Source organism: Ptychodera flava, chromosome 9 (genome assembly GCF_041260155.1).
Source record: "Ptychodera flava strain L36383 chromosome 9, AS_Pfla_20210202, whole genome shotgun sequence".
In the NCBI taxonomy this organism is placed as follows: Eukaryota; Metazoa; Hemichordata; class Enteropneusta; family Ptychoderidae; genus Ptychodera; species Ptychodera flava.
Window position 1 is genome coordinate 4,064,974 of NC_091936.1, and position 18,373 is coordinate 4,083,346.

Consider the following 18,373-nt stretch of genomic DNA (forward strand, 5'->3'; position numbering starts at 1 on the left):
ATTATATCATATCATATCATAACTTGTAACTTTATCAAAGTCCTGCATGACTGAGTATAAACAATGGTTTTGTATTTTTAAAAGTTGTATGCTCATTGGAGCATCCGAAACTGAACACTAGAATTAGAAAATTTGGTGAGATTTCATTTATACCATCAACCTTCATATTGTGACATAAATGTGCTGCAGGATGCGCGTACAATAAAGTGGCCACGAAAGAGAAAATGTGACTGAAAAAGATTTAAATGATGACTTCAGAACTTTCACAGTATTTGGCTTTTGACTGGAAATATTAATTCAGTTGTCATTGCTTGATTTCAAAGCCTTGTACCACCATAGAGCACAGAGAGGTTACAAGAAGGAAGACGTTTTGATGAGTGGATGGTTGAGTAAAGAATCTCCTGGATCTCTGACCAAAGCAGGTTCTAGCAAGAAAAAGAGATACTTTGAACTGACCAGTAACACCATGGATTTCTACAAGAGTGTAGATTCACAACAAAAACTTGGCACAATTGTTCTCAACAGTTTGTGTTCTGTCATTCCACCTGATGAAAAGGCATTCCGTGATATCGGTAGGCACACAACACTTGTTACATTTTACTTTATGACATCGTGTTTCAAGTCACATGACCGTCAGCTGACTGATCAATTGATACTCTAAACCTGTTTTCCTTCAATATTGCTTGTGTACACCCTAATCACCAATGCTTTCACGCCAGAATGTATTTTTCAAAATGTACATTAGCTTGTTGAAAACCACATCTACCAGTCACAAAGACTTTCTCAATCAATTTAATAAGAAATTTTTTAGGGTTGAACTTTCAAATATCGAATCATGTATTATGATTTTCAGTTAGGAAAGTTGTTGAAACTAAGATTTCAATCATTTAGAAAGAACTCTGTGATAACTTCATTCAGATTTGAAGTAAAATATTGATTTGAATCAGATGTTTATCAAATCAAATGAGACAGCAGAAGAGGTCACTTAATTAGATTGTAAAGTATCATGTTAGAATTGTTGAATTGATTGACCTGTGTCATTAAGTTACAGCAATGCAATACTGACACCCATCATTTAACCTTTGTGCTAAATAAGTCATGCTTTTGAATGAACTCCATGCTTTGTATGAATGCTGTTTGATTTGTATTGCTAATCACACTCATTCATCTGCATGGGTTTCAAACAGACTCTACACAACAAACAAAAAAGCTCAACATGATATTTGGAGGAAAATCTGTTTTACATCAAAATGAGGCTTTAACCAACACACGCACATTTTACCGTTTGTTTACAAATGATTGGCTGAAAATCTCCCTCGCACTGTGTGCTCACCCCAGGTCCATGTATCATTAATGTGAAGATGGTTTGTTTTGTGAATTTGTTCCTGAATCTAATCTGCATTAATCCAAATTTAAACCAAATCTAATTCACTTTTGTCTATGTTAGACAAAAAGAAACTTGTTTAGACCAAAGAATATTCAAGGCATGTGTAAACTTGATAGTTTTGCTACTTTATTTTTGATTTTTGATATTGTCATCATTGATTATTCATGATCCATTTCTGTTACAAATTGTCAAAAGAGCGTGTCAACTTATTGAACACTCACTAAAGCCACTGTGACATTGACACTTCTAAGATCACAATTCATGGACATGGTCACTCACTTGAAGTATCACACAGTTTGTTTACATGTGTTGTTTACTTGTTTTGTCATAGTCTTTATTGTCTCTATAGCGATTCTTTCTCCTTGACAACGTGTTCTAAGTTTTCAATGTTACAAATTCGTTGGTGAATTCTTCAATCTTTTCCCCAGTTAGTCAAAAGAACTTCATCTCAGCATTACGTCCATTTCCAAGTAGTAAGTTTATCACACAGTCCCTCCGCATGGAAGGACGATAGTTCATACTTTCATGTCATTGAGTTTACCAACAAGGTCTGAGTTCTTGCATTTTGATGGACACACATTGAGTCTATTAGAACAAATACATATAACATATTCATTAGGGCAGGAATAGAGCAACTTTATGAATACCAAAACCTTTCATGATCCAAAATGCCCTCCAATAGTACATGATATCAAGATACTGTATGTTGTTGAAATATGGAGATTGCCTTTATCTCCATGGAGATGAAGGTTATTTTCCAGTAATACCGCTGTATTCTGCCTCTGGCTTACACTTTCTCATAGATAGATGGAATGCAACGTTCCAAAGATCTATATTCTTTTACTCGAAAGCAATATGAGTGTAACTACCATTATGATTATTATGACAAGCCAAATGTCATAGCCTGGTCAAACTGTAGGCCATTTATGACATTTGGCAAGTCTCTAGATCCAGGCTATCAATGCTTGTGTGTACATGATAAGAACTCATACCTTGTCAGTACAAATCTCACACATACTGATTCTCCATACTTTTCCACTCTACATGACAAATATAACTTACTCTAGGTAAAAGGCGGCGACATCATTCCTTTAGTGGGTGTGAACTCCTCAAAACTTATAACTCATACCCAAGGCTTAGTCTTACCCTTACTGGCTCCAATAGTTTTAAACAATCTCATTCACCTAAAAAGAAGGGTAGGTGGCTGTCTTCAACAATTACTACATGTTTAATGTCATCAAGTATATCAAATGTAGTACGTATTTCATGCTTTGAATGCATGGCAGCTTGTCTGCATGCAATTAGAGTGGAGTAATGCATGCTACAAGTACAGTAGACAGTAATACAGAGAAATCTCATCAAAATTATAGTGAAGTTGATCATCTGATCAAATTTGTGAAAAAGGTATTGTACGTACTGAACTGAATTAATTGTTATATTTGCAAAATGATGTAATTCAGATTATTGTATGCCATAGTACTTTGCATTATACTGTTTGTTTGTATACAAGGAGATTGTTTATAGTGAATGGATTCTGGAAAATTTGAAAAACATTGAAAATTTCAAAAATTAAATTAATTTTGAACAAAAACTGACTCTGTGTTACTTTTTACTGTACATAATATGTAATGTGTGTGCAGGGATTAGTAAGGTTTGATATCATTCATTGAATCTTCATCAATTCAATAAGAAAGAGCATCTGTATCACGCATCTATGTCACTCATCTGTGTCACAGCAAATCATGAACCATCATTCTGCAGCGGTGAAATGTTATCAGATGTTAAATGTTTATGAATGTTAAATTGGCATATTTGTTGGGTAACTGTCTGTGCCTGCTGTTTACATATCAATTTGCAAGTGAGTCAAAATGCTGCACCATTTTGCCTGTTTCTACTGCCATCTCTGCCCTTTTAAAATGAAGTCTGCAAAATAAAAAACCTACATGAGTCCTGACCATGGACGTATATAGTATCAGTAACAGCTGATCATGTATCGTCATGACCTTGGCAGGAATAGATGTGGCAATGTATCAGGGAAGGAAGGTGCTCGGACAGAATTCTGAACTTGAATATGGATTCAGGCTTCAAAGCCTCAGTTACCCTGACAAATATGGTATCTGTATTATTATGCTAAATTTTATTACCGTGAACAGTCTGAAGTACATTTTATTCTGGCTGTATTAATAGAGTTAAAATGTGTTTTGCAAAATTTAGAATTAGAATATTTTAAAAAACAAAAATACTGGTAAGATAAATTGTGCTGCATGCTTCAAACTTTGTCAAAAGTCATATTTGCTGTGCACTTATGATTATAAGTGCCGTTGTCAGCGTTCTTTTCCATGAACAATATCTTCAGTTACTGTTTCATATCTTTATACAAATATCCTGCAAACACCTTACATCCTTACGTACCTTCACTGTTACAAACATCATGGCTAAACTGGTCTCACAAATTAGACATTATATTCTAGATCTGTACAGCCAGTTTTCCCAATAAAGCCATCATTGTCACTCTGTAGGGAGGGGGTGGGGAGTACATGTAGTTTTATTCAACAGTACTGGTAGTTTAACAACATCTGATTGGCTATTCCAAAGGCCATGGTGATAACTGCAGCCAATCAGCAGGAGTTTGACAAATCAGGTCCAATGCTATCTGCTATCCTGGCTGTATGTTGTCTCTATGGTCTTACGTAACTTACATGTATCCCCGTGTGGTAACATACATGAATAAAGCATTTGATGGTTTCACATTGAGGACAGTGCATTAACAGACTAGATATGTTTGCTGCTTGTATTTAGTGTAACATCATACCGTACTATTTTTCTGTCATTTCTACCGATAATGTACACTCAAAATTCAGCTACTTTACTACTTGTACAGTGCATGACATAGTTGTTGTAGCATACACTGTAGAATATTGTATGCATGACTTTGTAAATATCGTGTAATTATGATACACATTGCTGCTATAACATTGTCTTAGCTAAAGACTGCTTTCTCTTTTACATTACAATCATGATGTAGAGTTTACAAGCGGTACGTATTTTGAACAATTGTCATGAATTGAATTAAAAATGGGTGATAATAAGATAAAGATACCAGTAACGAAGTCGTGGATGTTGTGAATTTCGTCCCACTATCATTTCTACTTAAGAAAATTAGTTTAAAAACATTCCATCATCATGTGTCATCACAATATAAAAAGTGTAATTTCTTTCCTCTATGCCCCTAGCAAGTGTATTTTTTGATAATTTTCTCATGACTTTTGTTTCCACAATAAACTGCAGATTCTAAGTGTGTTCTCTAAAACACAACAAAATAGCTGTTGTAAACAGCAGTGTTAATCTGTTATGTATTATTGTTATTGTTGAACCATGAATTCATATAGGCCAAGGAACTAGTAAAGATGCTGAAAACACATCAAAAGTTACAGTTACTGGGGCGTTAATTTCAAATGAATTATACTGGAATGATGCTCTCTATTATCTGTTGTCTTTATCTAATCATCATTATATTGTTTCAAATCACATTCATTGCAAAGTCAAATCCAGGGGAACATTTAGTCATGAAATCACACAAATCTCCAGTTTGGATAGTGAGCATACAGTTTACAAAAGTTTTTGTTCTCAAATTTTATTTCTACCATAACTAACTTTCTCTTTGGTTGTCCATTGTAATATGCATGTAGCTTTGAACTCACGGTGTCAAGAAAGACCTTTTGCAACCAGCTGAAATTTCAAAAGAACCCTTTCATGATAATTTAAAGCACAAAACCAGCAGCCTATAAAGGCCACTTATAGGAAGTCAATACAGGTGATTCTACGGTAATATGTGGTATTTGTCAATTCATTATGGTCACTATTTGACTTTTATTTTACCACTTTATTTTAGGTGCTTGGAGGTTCATGGTTCATGGTCGTAAACATTCCTACAATCTACACACCTTGTCATATGATGAGGCTTGGAGATGGGTTTGTGCCGTTCAAGATGTTATTGACAGCAAACCACAAATTGAAACCCCAACACAACAACTGTTCAATGACATAAAAGTTAGTAAACAACAATTATAATTCTTCTTACAAATAGTTATGTCATCATAATCATCAGTGTAAAATAATCGTCATTGTGATCAACAGAGTTGTGATCATCGTCATCATCATCACCCTTCCATCATCATCATCATCATCATCGTCATCATCATCACCCTTCCATCATCATCATCATCATCACTGTCTTCATCATCACTCTTCCATCATCATCATCCCTCCATGATTCTATAAATCAATATTATGTTTGCATTTAGAATTTGAACTTGGATTATTTTATTGAATTTCAAAAATAATCATGTCATTTGTTTATTTAATACAACGGGAATGATATAAAGACGTATAATAGTGGTTACAACATTGAACTCTACATTGAAGTGCCGAGGTATTTATATCTGAACATTCTAGGATGTTGTGATGTACCTTGTCACCAATCAGTAATGCCAAGTACAGAGTACAAAGTGATTACATGTAATTTCTGACTTTCATATGTCCTAGGCCCCATGATATACTGGAGAACACGTGGAAACACTGATTTTGATTGGCAATACAGCTAGCTGTTTGAATTGCAATATTACAGTTTCCCCAATGGCATCCATACACATCAGTATATTTGAACTTGGTTTTGAAATCTGCTATTGGGTAGGCTGTAACTGGATTGTATCTCAAATGTCATCCCACACAGTCTGTCATTCAGACTATCAATTTCCAAAACATTCAGTTTTTTGGAATTGTGTCTGAGTAACAAGCAAGGCTTGATGCAAATTTTGAAAACTTTGGGATAAATTACAGTATGCAATGTGAAAATAACCAAGTATGATATGTTTATATTTGTAGGAGGCTGCAGCATCTGGAGATACAGCATTAATAGATCAGATTTACACCAGGAATCCAATACTGAGAAACACTCCACACACATTGAAAGCACCTTTACTGCCATTACCTTACGGACAACTTACCTCAACAGGTATTAGTTTTTTGTTTCTTCATTCCTCCTTCCTTTACCATTTCTTTATCACAAATTTAGAGAGTGTGTTGTCGTGTCATGTATTCTAGGGTGTTGGTAACTTCCAATCATTTCTCAATGTCATAAATAACTGATAAATATTTGTAATCAAGAAATGAATGATACCTTGTATACTTTGTCATATGTGGAGAGATTCATATTCTGCTTAAGTATGCGATATCAGAAATTATATCATAACAGTATATTGATGGTGCAAATGCAGCGATCTGATTGGTCGAGACGCGAAAAGAACCGTGGTAAATTGGCGATATACCACGGCTGGCATACGCGAGAGCTCTCAGCTTGAGCAAAAATCCGTTTTTGACGTTCCACACCAGAATTTCAATATACTAGTATGATATAATAGCAATAAATCACACCCAGCGATGGTATACCACGAGATTTTGACCAGTTTACTTCATATATGCACTTGCTATCGCTCGTGCATATATGTCGTAAACTGGTCAAAATCTTGTGGTATACCATTGCTGGGTATACTTTATTGCTTAAGTAAAACACAGTATATGTGTGTTCTAACAATGCAACAATTGTAGCTTTGATCCATTCATATGTGCACATACTGGCACATTAACACAGATTTGTTCAAAAAAAAAGGTTTTTCATGAGTTTTTTAAGATAGGAGTGAAGGTTGTATAAAAGTGAGTTTACCACTTTCATGTACCGGTATAGCCACACATTTCTACAGTTTGTTGTTATCACAACTGGAAGTTGTGATATAGAGGTGGTTTCAACCGGTGTTTGATGTCGTCCATTTCCGTAAACGACAAAAAGTCAAAAACTGCTGAACAGACTGCGTTGATATTTGGTACCGATACATAGACTGGTTCCAAGGTTCCAATTCGGAAAAATGGAGCCAAACGGAGCGGAGGTTATATAGTTTTGGGAAATTTCTAACCCCCCTTTTTAACTAATTGATTTTAGGGGTCTTTCATATATGTAGTTTTGGAATGTACACCAATCCTGCATTGTGGACTGTTTTATGAGTTGTGGAACAGAAATGAGGTTTTGATGAATGTTAGAAATATGCAGGATGGCTGATTCAAAGTATAAGAGATTTCTATGCTCTTTTGGGTATCAAAAGCAATAAAAAAAACCTATTTCATAGTTTAGATTCTCACTTTTGAGATGACCCTAAGCATTTGTTATGTAACATCCTTGAGTCAATATACAGACTTTGACATTCCTGAGATTAAGTATCCATGACCTCACATGTTACAGTCTTTCACTACAATGGTATGGCCCAAACCCATCGTTATCAATGGTGAGTGTGGACCTGTCTACAGGAAATTGGGGTGAACAGGTTATACAATGCCATGACAAGTTGCAAGGTAGCACCAGCATAGAGTCCATGTCCATGTGTTTTCACAGGAAATTACAGGGAAAAAATTATTTGAGATGTTTCTCTCCTTTAAATAGAAGTATATAACAATTTAAACCTGTCATGGATGGATTGCTCTCAAATGATCTGAAACACAGTTATTGCCCATTAGCAACAAATCTATAGCAAGATTTATGTAAAGATCATGAACTTACACAAGGTATTAGACAAAAGATGACCATGACTTTGCTACTTTCAACATTTATTTCATTCAGATTTCCTCAGCTTAGTGTATAATTTTGTAATCTTAATTACTGTCAACTTAGCTTTACTAACTTATTCTAACCTCATTATTCTTACACAACTGTTATACCTTATAACCACAAATTTCAAGAGATGCATATATGATTGTCACTTAACAAACAATTTACAAATATGTCTTCTGCTGTTTTCTCCATATACATATACATGTCCCTTTTCTCATAAAAATGGGCTTAAAATCGCAATGTGAAAAATAGTCTTTCAGCTGTATGTTGCTCATTGACTTCGTGGTCTGTCTAATTAGTCTCCACGGACACCATCCGGGGGGACTTATAGGTTTGGTCATGTCCATGTGTGCGTGCCTGCGTCCGTGTGTGCATCCGTCCGTCTGTTCACGCAGATATCTCAGACATGCCCAGGTCAATTTCTTTCAAACTTTGCACAAGGATAGTACCCTACCCCATACAGATGCACGTCCATTTGGCCATGTTAGAGGACTTTTTAGTTTACACCACCATAGACTACCATGTATAAGTCAGCTGTCTATAGAATCCCATGTATAAGGGCAAGTAAAATAAAATTTAGTTTGTCATCATATTCATATTGCAAAAAGGATTCAGTGACACAGTTTTTAGTCCCCATGGATGAAGTCCAGGGCCTTATAGATTGGGTCATGTCCCTCCGTTCACGCAGATATATAAAATATTTTGACAAAATCTCCCGTGACCTCGGTGACCTTGACCTCAAATATACATATTTGTCCATAACTCAGTAACCACAAGTGCTACACCCTTCATATATGGTATGATGGGACACCTTATGACGCCACATATTGTACCTCATTAATTATGTGCATATCTAATTTTGAGCGAGCCAATAGAGCTAGGTCTGATTTTTGGTATATAGGGATGACTTAGCAATTCAATTTTATTTGACAAAATGTCACATGACCTCAGTGACATTGGACCTGAAATATACATATTTGTCCATAACCACAAGTGCTACACCCTTCATATATGGTATGATGGGACACCGCATGACGCCACATATTGTACCTCATTAATTATGAGTAGTTTCACAATGTGCCAGTTGTGATCAAGTGCCATTGGCGCTATTTTTGATAAGAGAACTTAACCAAAGTGTCTTTTGTCTGGATTTTTTGTGCTCGGTGAGAGCTGTGCTGTCTGTTGGTTTCCACTGTGTTTTTATAAACATCATTTCATTTTCACTAGATCCAGAAAAGGGATACACAAGTTTACAAGAAGAAGCAGTGAAAGTTTTCAGTACTTTACAAGGCTCAGAAAATGTTGGAGACCCCGTACCAGTCATACAGGTAAAGATGTCATCATGGATGTCATGTGACTGGAAAAATGTTTGTAATTGCTATTTTACGACGTCATGAAGATGTAGATGTCTAGTAAAGGGCTACAGATGTTATCTGTAGAATTGTATTTTTCTGTCAACTCTCAGGCTAGGCCATTTGGAGAATGTCAGTTTTCTCAAAGCCATCCAAAGTAACTACACTGTGAATTCTTCTGCACTTGTCACATAGTAATGTGGTACTTTCATTCTCCCAATCTGCCGTCAACCATATGTAGATGGTATCTGAGCCATGATCTTCTATTCTAAAATCTTTGTCATGTTTACACTTGGCAACCACGGCAACCATCAACGTATTTCCACTTTCCGATAATTTGCAAAATTGCCGCTCAGGAAGAGACATCTTCACAAGATGAGACAATACTGAGAATGTCAGTTTCATACATTTACATCATTTAATTCTGAAAAAATATGAAGACCATAATATAAATAATACTAGAAAGATGTGGATGTCTTAAATTAGTTGACATATTTTTCTGTTTGACATTGCAGGGTATCATGCAGACGTGCCATGATTTGAGACCATTACGAGATGAAGTGTACTGTCAATTAATGAAACAAACCACTGGAATACAGGATCCAGACAGTCTGAATAATCTGAGGAATTGGCAAATCATGGCTTGCATGTCATGTACATTTGTACCAAGTAGAAAGATACTTAGACATCTGAAGTTCCATCTGAAAAGGTAAGCTTCAAGGGTCATGTGGTATGGTCAATTTAAGCTCCAAAGGTCATGTGGTATGGTCAATTTTAAGCTTCAAGGGTCATGTGGTATGGTCAATTTTAAGCTTCAAGGGTCATATGGTTTTGTAAATTTTAAGCGCTAAGAGTCATGTGGTATGGTCAATTTTAAGCGCTAAGATTAATGTGGTATGGTCAGTTTTAAAGCCCCAATAGCTGCAAATTTTATGCATTATTTTCAAGATTTTACTTTTAAACCAAAGTTGACTCGGGTAAATGTTCTAACTGAAGGACATGTATAGAAGTATCACTTCTGGCGGAGTTGGACCATGCCTACACGTTTTAACAGGCTGAATAATAAACAGGTGCTGCACTCATAAAATGGCGCCCCATGGAAAAGTAAAAAAAAACGTATTTCCTGCGCATACACATCGTGATCATACCAAGAACAAGCATGATGCCACTTATTTGAATGCACAACACGTGATGGCCAACATTGTGTTGTTGTAATCTTTATTTTCTTTGTCGTATGATTAATTTTTGAAAATGGCGGGAAATCTAAAATGATGTTGAAACATTTGAATTTACATGCCACTTTCGAAGCTTATGACAGTGTTATACATGTACACTTTTTCAGTCTTTAATGGATCTTATTTAAAGAAAACTCTTGATAAACTGAGGATATTTTGAGATAAGTTTATTATGCATTGACAGCTATTGGGGCTTTCAGCTCTAAGGGTCATGTGGTATGGTCAATTTATGAGACATCTCTGCAATTCATGGTTTCTTATAGCAAGAACAATTCGCAAGCAAAAAATTGTCAACAAAAAATGTAAGTGCTGTTGAAAGCACTTCTGTGTGTCTCTGCTTGGATAATTTATGAAACATCAACTGTAATGATTATAGATGCCTTGGAACAAAGGAAGTCATCTCTCTGTTTTGTATGATAAGTTATCTGATGTCAGTTTTGTTGTCAAACCAATGAAATATTGCAAGTTTATGTTGGGACAGTTACTCTCCAATTCATTGTGTATTATCTTTAAATTTTCAGACAAGTAGAACTGTATCCAGAGAGTCAGATGGCAAAATATGCACAGTACGCACTTCAAACAATCAAGAGAACACGGAGTAGAGAGTTTGTACCATCTAGGGAAGAGATTATAGCCTGCTTGGTGAGTTCATTGTTCTGGAATCTTTTGTGTATATAGGTTTTAATGTCACATTAGGGATCAGTAATTTTCATTCATTATATCACTGAATACATATTTTTCTCAGAGATCTATATAGCTTTAACTTTACGGAAGACAGAATTGATCTGAGTATTTATTTGCTATTCTTAGAGTGAAAAAGTACTCATGATAAATGTATTTGAATAATGGTACAGAGATGTACCACATGATTGTATCCTCTACGTCTTCCCCAGCATTTCTAAAATTGAGTTCAAATATTGTGTGAAAGACAGAATTTTGAAATGAAAATTAAAAACATTAATTTTGTAATTTTCTGTATTAGGGACAGTTAGCCATCATCTCAGTCAGGTCATCCTAATATTTCTAAACAATGATTAAACTGTAATATTTTCTGAATGGCACAATCTGGAGTGGTTCATTTCTGTAAGTTAATATGCAGACATTGAATTTGCATATACTTTTTTTAAGGCTCGACGTGAGATGAATGCAACAGTGTTTTGCTATGGTGGAGGATCTTGCCAGATTTCTATCAATTCAGCAACCACTACAGGAGAGGTTAGTATTTTTTCTTTGTTCTCAACAAAGGCAACTAGACCTAGGCATAAAATTGGCAAATGTAATTCTTAATATAACTCATAAAGAAACATATTAAAACTTTAGCGATGAGGAATGCACCGTGAAGTGGTACTTTTGACCACGTAGACATTGTAGTGTCTCAAAATATGTATGTTGATCCTCTCTACATCAGCAAATATTGCTTGAAAACTGTACAGCATACTGCAAGGCAGTCAGTTCCTACAGTTTTCTGTGTGTAACTATTTGATAGGAGTGTGGATGTATGGATAGACAGCAAATATAGTAATTGCTTTCTACTGTAATCTCAATAAGTTGTGAAATTTCAAAGTCATTTTTCCTCTCGACAACATATTACATGTACTTGAGAAATATACACAGCTACGATCTAAAATATTTACATTACAAATCTGATTGATAATTATTTATTTTTGTGTACAGGTGATTAAAACTTTGTTGAAAGGAATGAGTCTAGACAAATCACCAAACAAGTTTGCATTGTTTGAAAAGTCTTCACCATCTGAAAAAGTGATTGAAGAGCGGACCATCTTGGCTGACATCTTAGCAAAGTTTGAACAATACAAAGCACAGGGAATTGGTAATCCTAAAGAACCGTGGAAACTGTTTTTCAAGATCCACTGCTTTATGGAGACGGTGGCAGTTGACAGGGACAGTGTTGAATATGCATTCATGTTTGAACAGGTAAGATAATTGTGTAGCTAGAGTTTGACCTCAAATTATAAGTTGATTTTATTTATGACATGCACATTCCAATGAAGACACATTCTGTATGCATGCTTGCCAATAGAGATTGTACTGAATGGAAATGATATACAGATCCAAGTGGCATGACGTCTTGATCAAAGTTTATCAAGATGCTGACCCAAATGTGAAGAAGATACTCTACACGAAATACTGGTAAATTTTTAAAACTCTGTATGAACATATGTGCCCCAAGTGTATTCAAATTTGAAGCTTTAGTCATCACACTTTGTTCTCAAATTTTGTGATCAAAAAGTGCACTGCCTCTGATACCATGACTGTACAAGCACTTCAATTTCCTAGCCAAATCAATCTAAGTAAAACATCAGTCATACTGTAAATGTGTGATTAGATTTGTGGACAGATCGTCATCTAGACTTGTCAGTGCTCACTGTTATTGAGTGTCTTTTCAATCCTCCATCATGCTACAGCAGGACTATGAACTAAAAATGAGTTATTTGTGTTTGTAATGTCAACTTGACAGGCACATGAACAAGTATTACATGGACAGTTTCCAGCATCAGAAGAGACACTTCTATACTTGGCAGCATTACGACTTCAATATGTCAAAGGAAATTACATCAATGGTATTTGGATGTAAGTCAATATGATTCATGTTGTATAGCTAAATACATTTGATATCAGACATACTGTCATGTTGTGAAAAAATGATAAGTGCAAGAAGTGTATTGATTATAGGAGTTTGAACCAGCACTACAACTGCAAAGAATTCCGTCTTTCTTCAATTGCATCATTTTGATGTGAAACTGATGTGTCTCTTTAAAGTTTTTTCTAGGTCTTTTCATCATCATGTGACTATTACTACTCATGGTAGCTTGTTTCTCAATGCAAAATTCCAGTGATGATGTTTTGTTTATTCCAAAAATGATATATGAAATGTCATAAACCAACAACATATACCAAGCTTGGTAAAAGTGTTGTAACATGAATTTTATCTTTGTATATTGTCCAGTGATGACCTGGGTTCATACTACTGTCTAAACAGACTGAAATCAAACAAACCTCCAAAAGAGAAAGAGAATGAATCTCCAGTCAAAACACAGGAAAAGAGAGAGAACATTATTGTGGTGAGTTACAGTGGTTTTCTTGATTTCCATGTATGTATGTACTGCAGTAACAGTAATGCCATTGAAGCAGTTGTTGTGGTGTGAAAGGATAGGTCATCGGGAATTCTTGTGGCAGGACATCATTCACTTTTTCCAGCAACTCAGGACAAACTCTGTACTAACTGTAAACTTGCCATGTCAGATTACAGAGATAGAAACCTGCAACGTACAGTTACCAGAACATTCTACAAGTCATGTGTTGCAGTAGATTCTAATCACTTTGTTCTCAATAAATTAATGAGACAAATCGCAAAATTATTTCTGTGTACATCAGTATATCCTTTGTGTGAGAGCTTCGCGTGATTTTAATCATGGGAATAAAAAAATGAGTAATATTATCAGGATGTTAATGAATTAAGCTGGTTATATCTTTTTTGTTACATTTCAGGGAACACTCAGAGGACTTGGAAGAGGAACATTACGTAAATTACAGAAAGCATGTAAGCAAAGATTTATTACATTGACCAACTTCTTTCGAGAATGTTTGTCATCATACAATAGTGCTTATGGTATGGTTCCTCACAATGTTAGATCTTGACATGTCTTGATGTTCAGTCATTATGATAATGTTGTCAGTTGTAAGGGCATGTGAAAACTAATCAATTTTTGTGTGAGGGTTTGCCATCCGTATAGCTTGACTGAAATTGGTAATGTTTTGCCATCTGCAACACTTTCCATGATGGCGCGATGATGATTTTCTGTTAAAAATTATGCAAGATTTAATTAAGTGATGTTGAAATTTAGCATGTTTAAATAACTTGCACCATTGCTACTGAATTCAAAGCCAAGACTGTCATTTGCCATCATTGCAATTCTTACAGTGTTGCAAGAGTATACATGCACATATTTTAGATGATGAAAATTGGAATAAAATGTCATTTTCAAAACCCGAGAAGAATGTATGTGATTTTTTTCCCTTTCAACAGCGAATGTTAGAAGACTATTTCATGCACTGTGACATAGTCTTCTGATATTTTGGTTCTGTTAGCAGTGTTGTCCTTATTTTTAAAAGTAGCCGGGTAATTCAAGAAAGTAGACGGGTGGACTGCGAGGGAGCGAAGCGACCGAACGGCGAGGTGAGCGTAGCGAACGAGAGGGGAGAGCGCGAGAGGGGGTGTCCCCCCTCTCGCAAGGCGAAAAATGAAATTTTGGAATGCAAATGGTGTTCTCTGGTGGCATCTGAGGTGACATTCAGCTGAGACTGAAACAGTACTTTTGTTTTGTGTCTTAGACGATGACATTCAACAAAACAAACACACATGATTTTGTTTTGTTTTTGAATATTTAACATTTAATATTAAATCACCTGCAGTCTGCTCATTTCATTGCTCATTTCCCAAAATCAGGATGGATAATTCAAAATACCGACAGTATTCTAATAAAAACACATTCGCTTTTGTTTAAAAACATCGGTAAGATAATTCACTGTAACAGTGTTCGCATTTACGCAAAAAATGCGTATATAGAAAACTCATAACAATTTAAAAATGCGTAGAGAGTCGATCCAATGCGTAATAATATTACGCATTGGAGATCTCTACGCATTCTTTCATTGTTATGAGTTATAATAAGCGAACGATAATAGTAAAATGTTTGCGAAAGCACTCTCCGCGACTGAGCTTAGGCGACAACCAGACGAGATGAGTGTCCGCTTGACATTAAATGTGTTGCAACATTTCTGTCAATCACTCATTTTGTGTGGAAAGTTTCGGATTCTCTGGGTGTAGTCTGAAAAATTGGCATCGTAGCTCAGAGGCACGTTATCATGTCGGCTGTGCCTATGAACTTACTACGTTGCTAATTTTCAGGCGAGCGATAGTTTCTGAAACTTGTGACACAAAGTGAGTGATTGACAGAAATGTTGCAACAAATTAAATGCAAACCGTGCGCGATCATTGCTGTCCCCAACTTTGATCAAAGCAGATATGCAGCATGGCGTCGGAAGGAAACAACTCTATTTTTTTTCAAATTTGCTCCACGAGTCCGTGAAAAAAAATGAAAGACACTATCGGGCAATCAAACATGGAGAACATGGAGAGGTGCAGTGAAATTGAACCCATGCCAAAATCCACGACGTATAACAACAGGAGATCAGCACCACCACAGTGCTAGTGAAGCCGTGAGGCGTGACGATGATCGATGATGCGCCGGTCGGCAACGGTCGGAAACACACATGCCTGTGACCGTGGATTCTAGACTGTACGTAAAAATAATCAATGAAAATAATACCCATTCAAATAAACAGTTGGTTCTAAAAAAAGCAGTTCTCGCTCATTGTTTTTAAATCTAGAAAATGCGTCGGTATTGCTCTGAGAATAACTCGATTTGTTGAGAAGATCATACTCGTAGTGACGTTGGCAGCCAGCGCGGCGGCCGAAAACTAGCTGCAGTCTCATGAACTTCGAATCGTCGATCAAAATCACATCTTTTCGGCGCTTTTCTCTCACAAATTCAGCCAAATTGAAGTTTTTCATACATAAACTAAATGTATTGTTGGAATCAAGTATACTTTTCGAACGGGCTTTCTTCGGGAAAAATATTCCATCGGCAAGGTGCCAGTGGCCGACGCCACATTTCTCACGCCATCGTTAAAAATGACCTAAGATGACCTTCATACGAATTAAACCAATTACACTGCTCGTAACAAAGACAACACCATAGGCGCGTCCATCAGCCAATCACACTATTTAACAAATAAAAGATCGGGCTCAAAAAGCCACAAACGGGTATTCAGAAACTGTTTTATGTTTGTGCAGTTCATGCGGGGAAAGGGCTGAAAGGGGTCGCGAAACTGCTAATCGTACGTGTGCCGTCTGACAAGCTGGCAGTGCAATCCCGAAATTACAGGACTAATTACATTAAAAGTAGCCGGGAAAAAATGCAAACAGCCGGGTTATTTACCCGGCACCCGGCTTCTAAGGACAACACTGTGTTAGTGCAGGACAGTTTATTGTTCTACAAAATCATATCAAAGTGCCTAAGCTTGTCAACACAATGTTAATGAGTGGCATTCAATGTTACAGTTGACAAACAGAGTTTGAGTTCAGACTAGAATTCCCTCATTAACAGTAACACTGCATATTGGACTCAATACATTGTGATGGCAAGGCTAAAAATTTCAATGTATGTAAGGGAGAAGGAGATAACACTCAGCTTGGTTTTTAAGAACACATAATTAAAGTGTTGTCAGAAGTTGCAGCTGTTTTTCCTTTACAATCTTGTAGTTTCACATATTGAATCACTGTTCACTTTCTCAGCCTCCAGTCTTGTGAAATACACCTTAGTCTTCGGACATTTCTTGCAAGAGTATGTATACCAGAAATCATTAACAACAAATGCAGCCATAGGGATTCACAAATCACTTACTTTCACTGTTTTTCTGTCCTCAGCTTCCGATGACTCTCTCTTACTTGATGAAGTCTTTAAAGAGGATTTATCAGCAACAACTACCTCAGTTATAGAGAAATGGAAAAGCGTTATGGTGAGTCAAGTTTGAATAGGATGAGAAAGGCACGCAATGTGCTGTAAAAATTGTTACCATTTTACAGAGCTTTGCGGGTAAATACTCCAAAGCAAAGTACACTATGACCATTCAAGTTGAGATGATTACTGTCACTGTTGATTCATGTGTTTGATAACTGCTATGAATATGACCTATCATTGGATTGAGTGAATGAAAAATTCTATGAATTTCTGTGTGCATCCAAGAAAATGAAAAGTAAACTGTCTGTGACAACATGGTTTATGGAATTTCCTTTTACAGGGCTTGACGGCAGAGGAAGCCCAGGAGAAATATATGAATGTGATTAGAAGATGGCCAGGCTATGGCTCCACCATCTTTGATGTGGAAGGCAAGGAAGGACTATTCCTGGGTGAATTATGGATTGGTGTCAGTGGTAGAACTATTGCATTCTTCAGACGGGGAGACACCAAGCCTATCGATGAATTCTCCTATGAAAAGTACGTATCGTATGCATTCAATTGAATACTATTCTAGGGTGACTAGAACTGTATTAGTGTGTTTTTGCATTGCTAATAGATTTCATGTGTGCAACTTCACCTCCTTGAGTCTGCCACCTCACTGACACTGTGAGTCTGCTAACTCACTTAGTCCATCACATCACAGAGTCTGCCAACCCATTGAATGTAAATCTATCAGAGAGTAAGGCTGGTGTTAGACCTTACCATTGATATCAGAGAGTAAGGCTGATGTTAGACCTTACCATTGATATCAGAGAGTAAGGCTGGTGTTGGACCTTACCATTGATATCAGAGAGTAAGGCTGATGTTAGACCTTACCATTGATATCAGAGAGTATATTTGGTGATAGACCTTACCATTGATATCAGAGAGTAAGGCTGATGTTAGACCTTACCATTGATATCAGAGAGTAAGGCTGGTGTTGGACCTTACCATTGATATCAGAGAGTAAGGCTGATGTTAGACCTTACCATTGATATCAGAGAGTATATTTGGTGATAGACCTTACCATTGATATCAGAGAGTAAGGCTGATGTTAGACCTTACCATTGATATCAGAGAGTAAGGCTGATGTTAGACCTTACCATTGATATCAGAGAGTATATTTGGTGATAGACTTTTATAGTGGATGGAATGTT

The 18,373-nt window shown here is 36.3% G+C and overlaps 1 protein-coding gene across 1 annotated transcript in view; it reads left to right on the forward strand.

Moving 5' to 3' along the window:
* The window catches only part of LOC139139796 (unconventional myosin-X-like), a 106,298-nt gene that overhangs the window by 82,305 nt on the left and 5,620 nt on the right, over nt 1-18,373 (forward strand). The window contains exons 32-44 of the mRNA XM_070708716.1: nt 324-572; nt 5,280-5,437; nt 6,272-6,401; nt 9,273-9,373; nt 9,913-10,106; nt 11,154-11,274; nt 11,761-11,847; nt 12,307-12,567; nt 13,112-13,224; nt 13,601-13,715; nt 14,143-14,194; nt 17,144-17,235; nt 17,518-17,714. Coding sequence (XP_070564817.1) covers nt 324-572; nt 5,280-5,437; nt 6,272-6,401; nt 9,273-9,373; nt 9,913-10,106; nt 11,154-11,274; nt 11,761-11,847; nt 12,307-12,567; nt 13,112-13,224; nt 13,601-13,715; nt 14,143-14,194; nt 17,144-17,235; nt 17,518-17,714 — 1,870 coding nt within the window. The remainder of the gene's footprint in view (nt 1-323; nt 573-5,279; nt 5,438-6,271; nt 6,402-9,272; nt 9,374-9,912; nt 10,107-11,153; nt 11,275-11,760; nt 11,848-12,306; nt 12,568-13,111; nt 13,225-13,600; nt 13,716-14,142; nt 14,195-17,143; nt 17,236-17,517; nt 17,715-18,373) is intronic.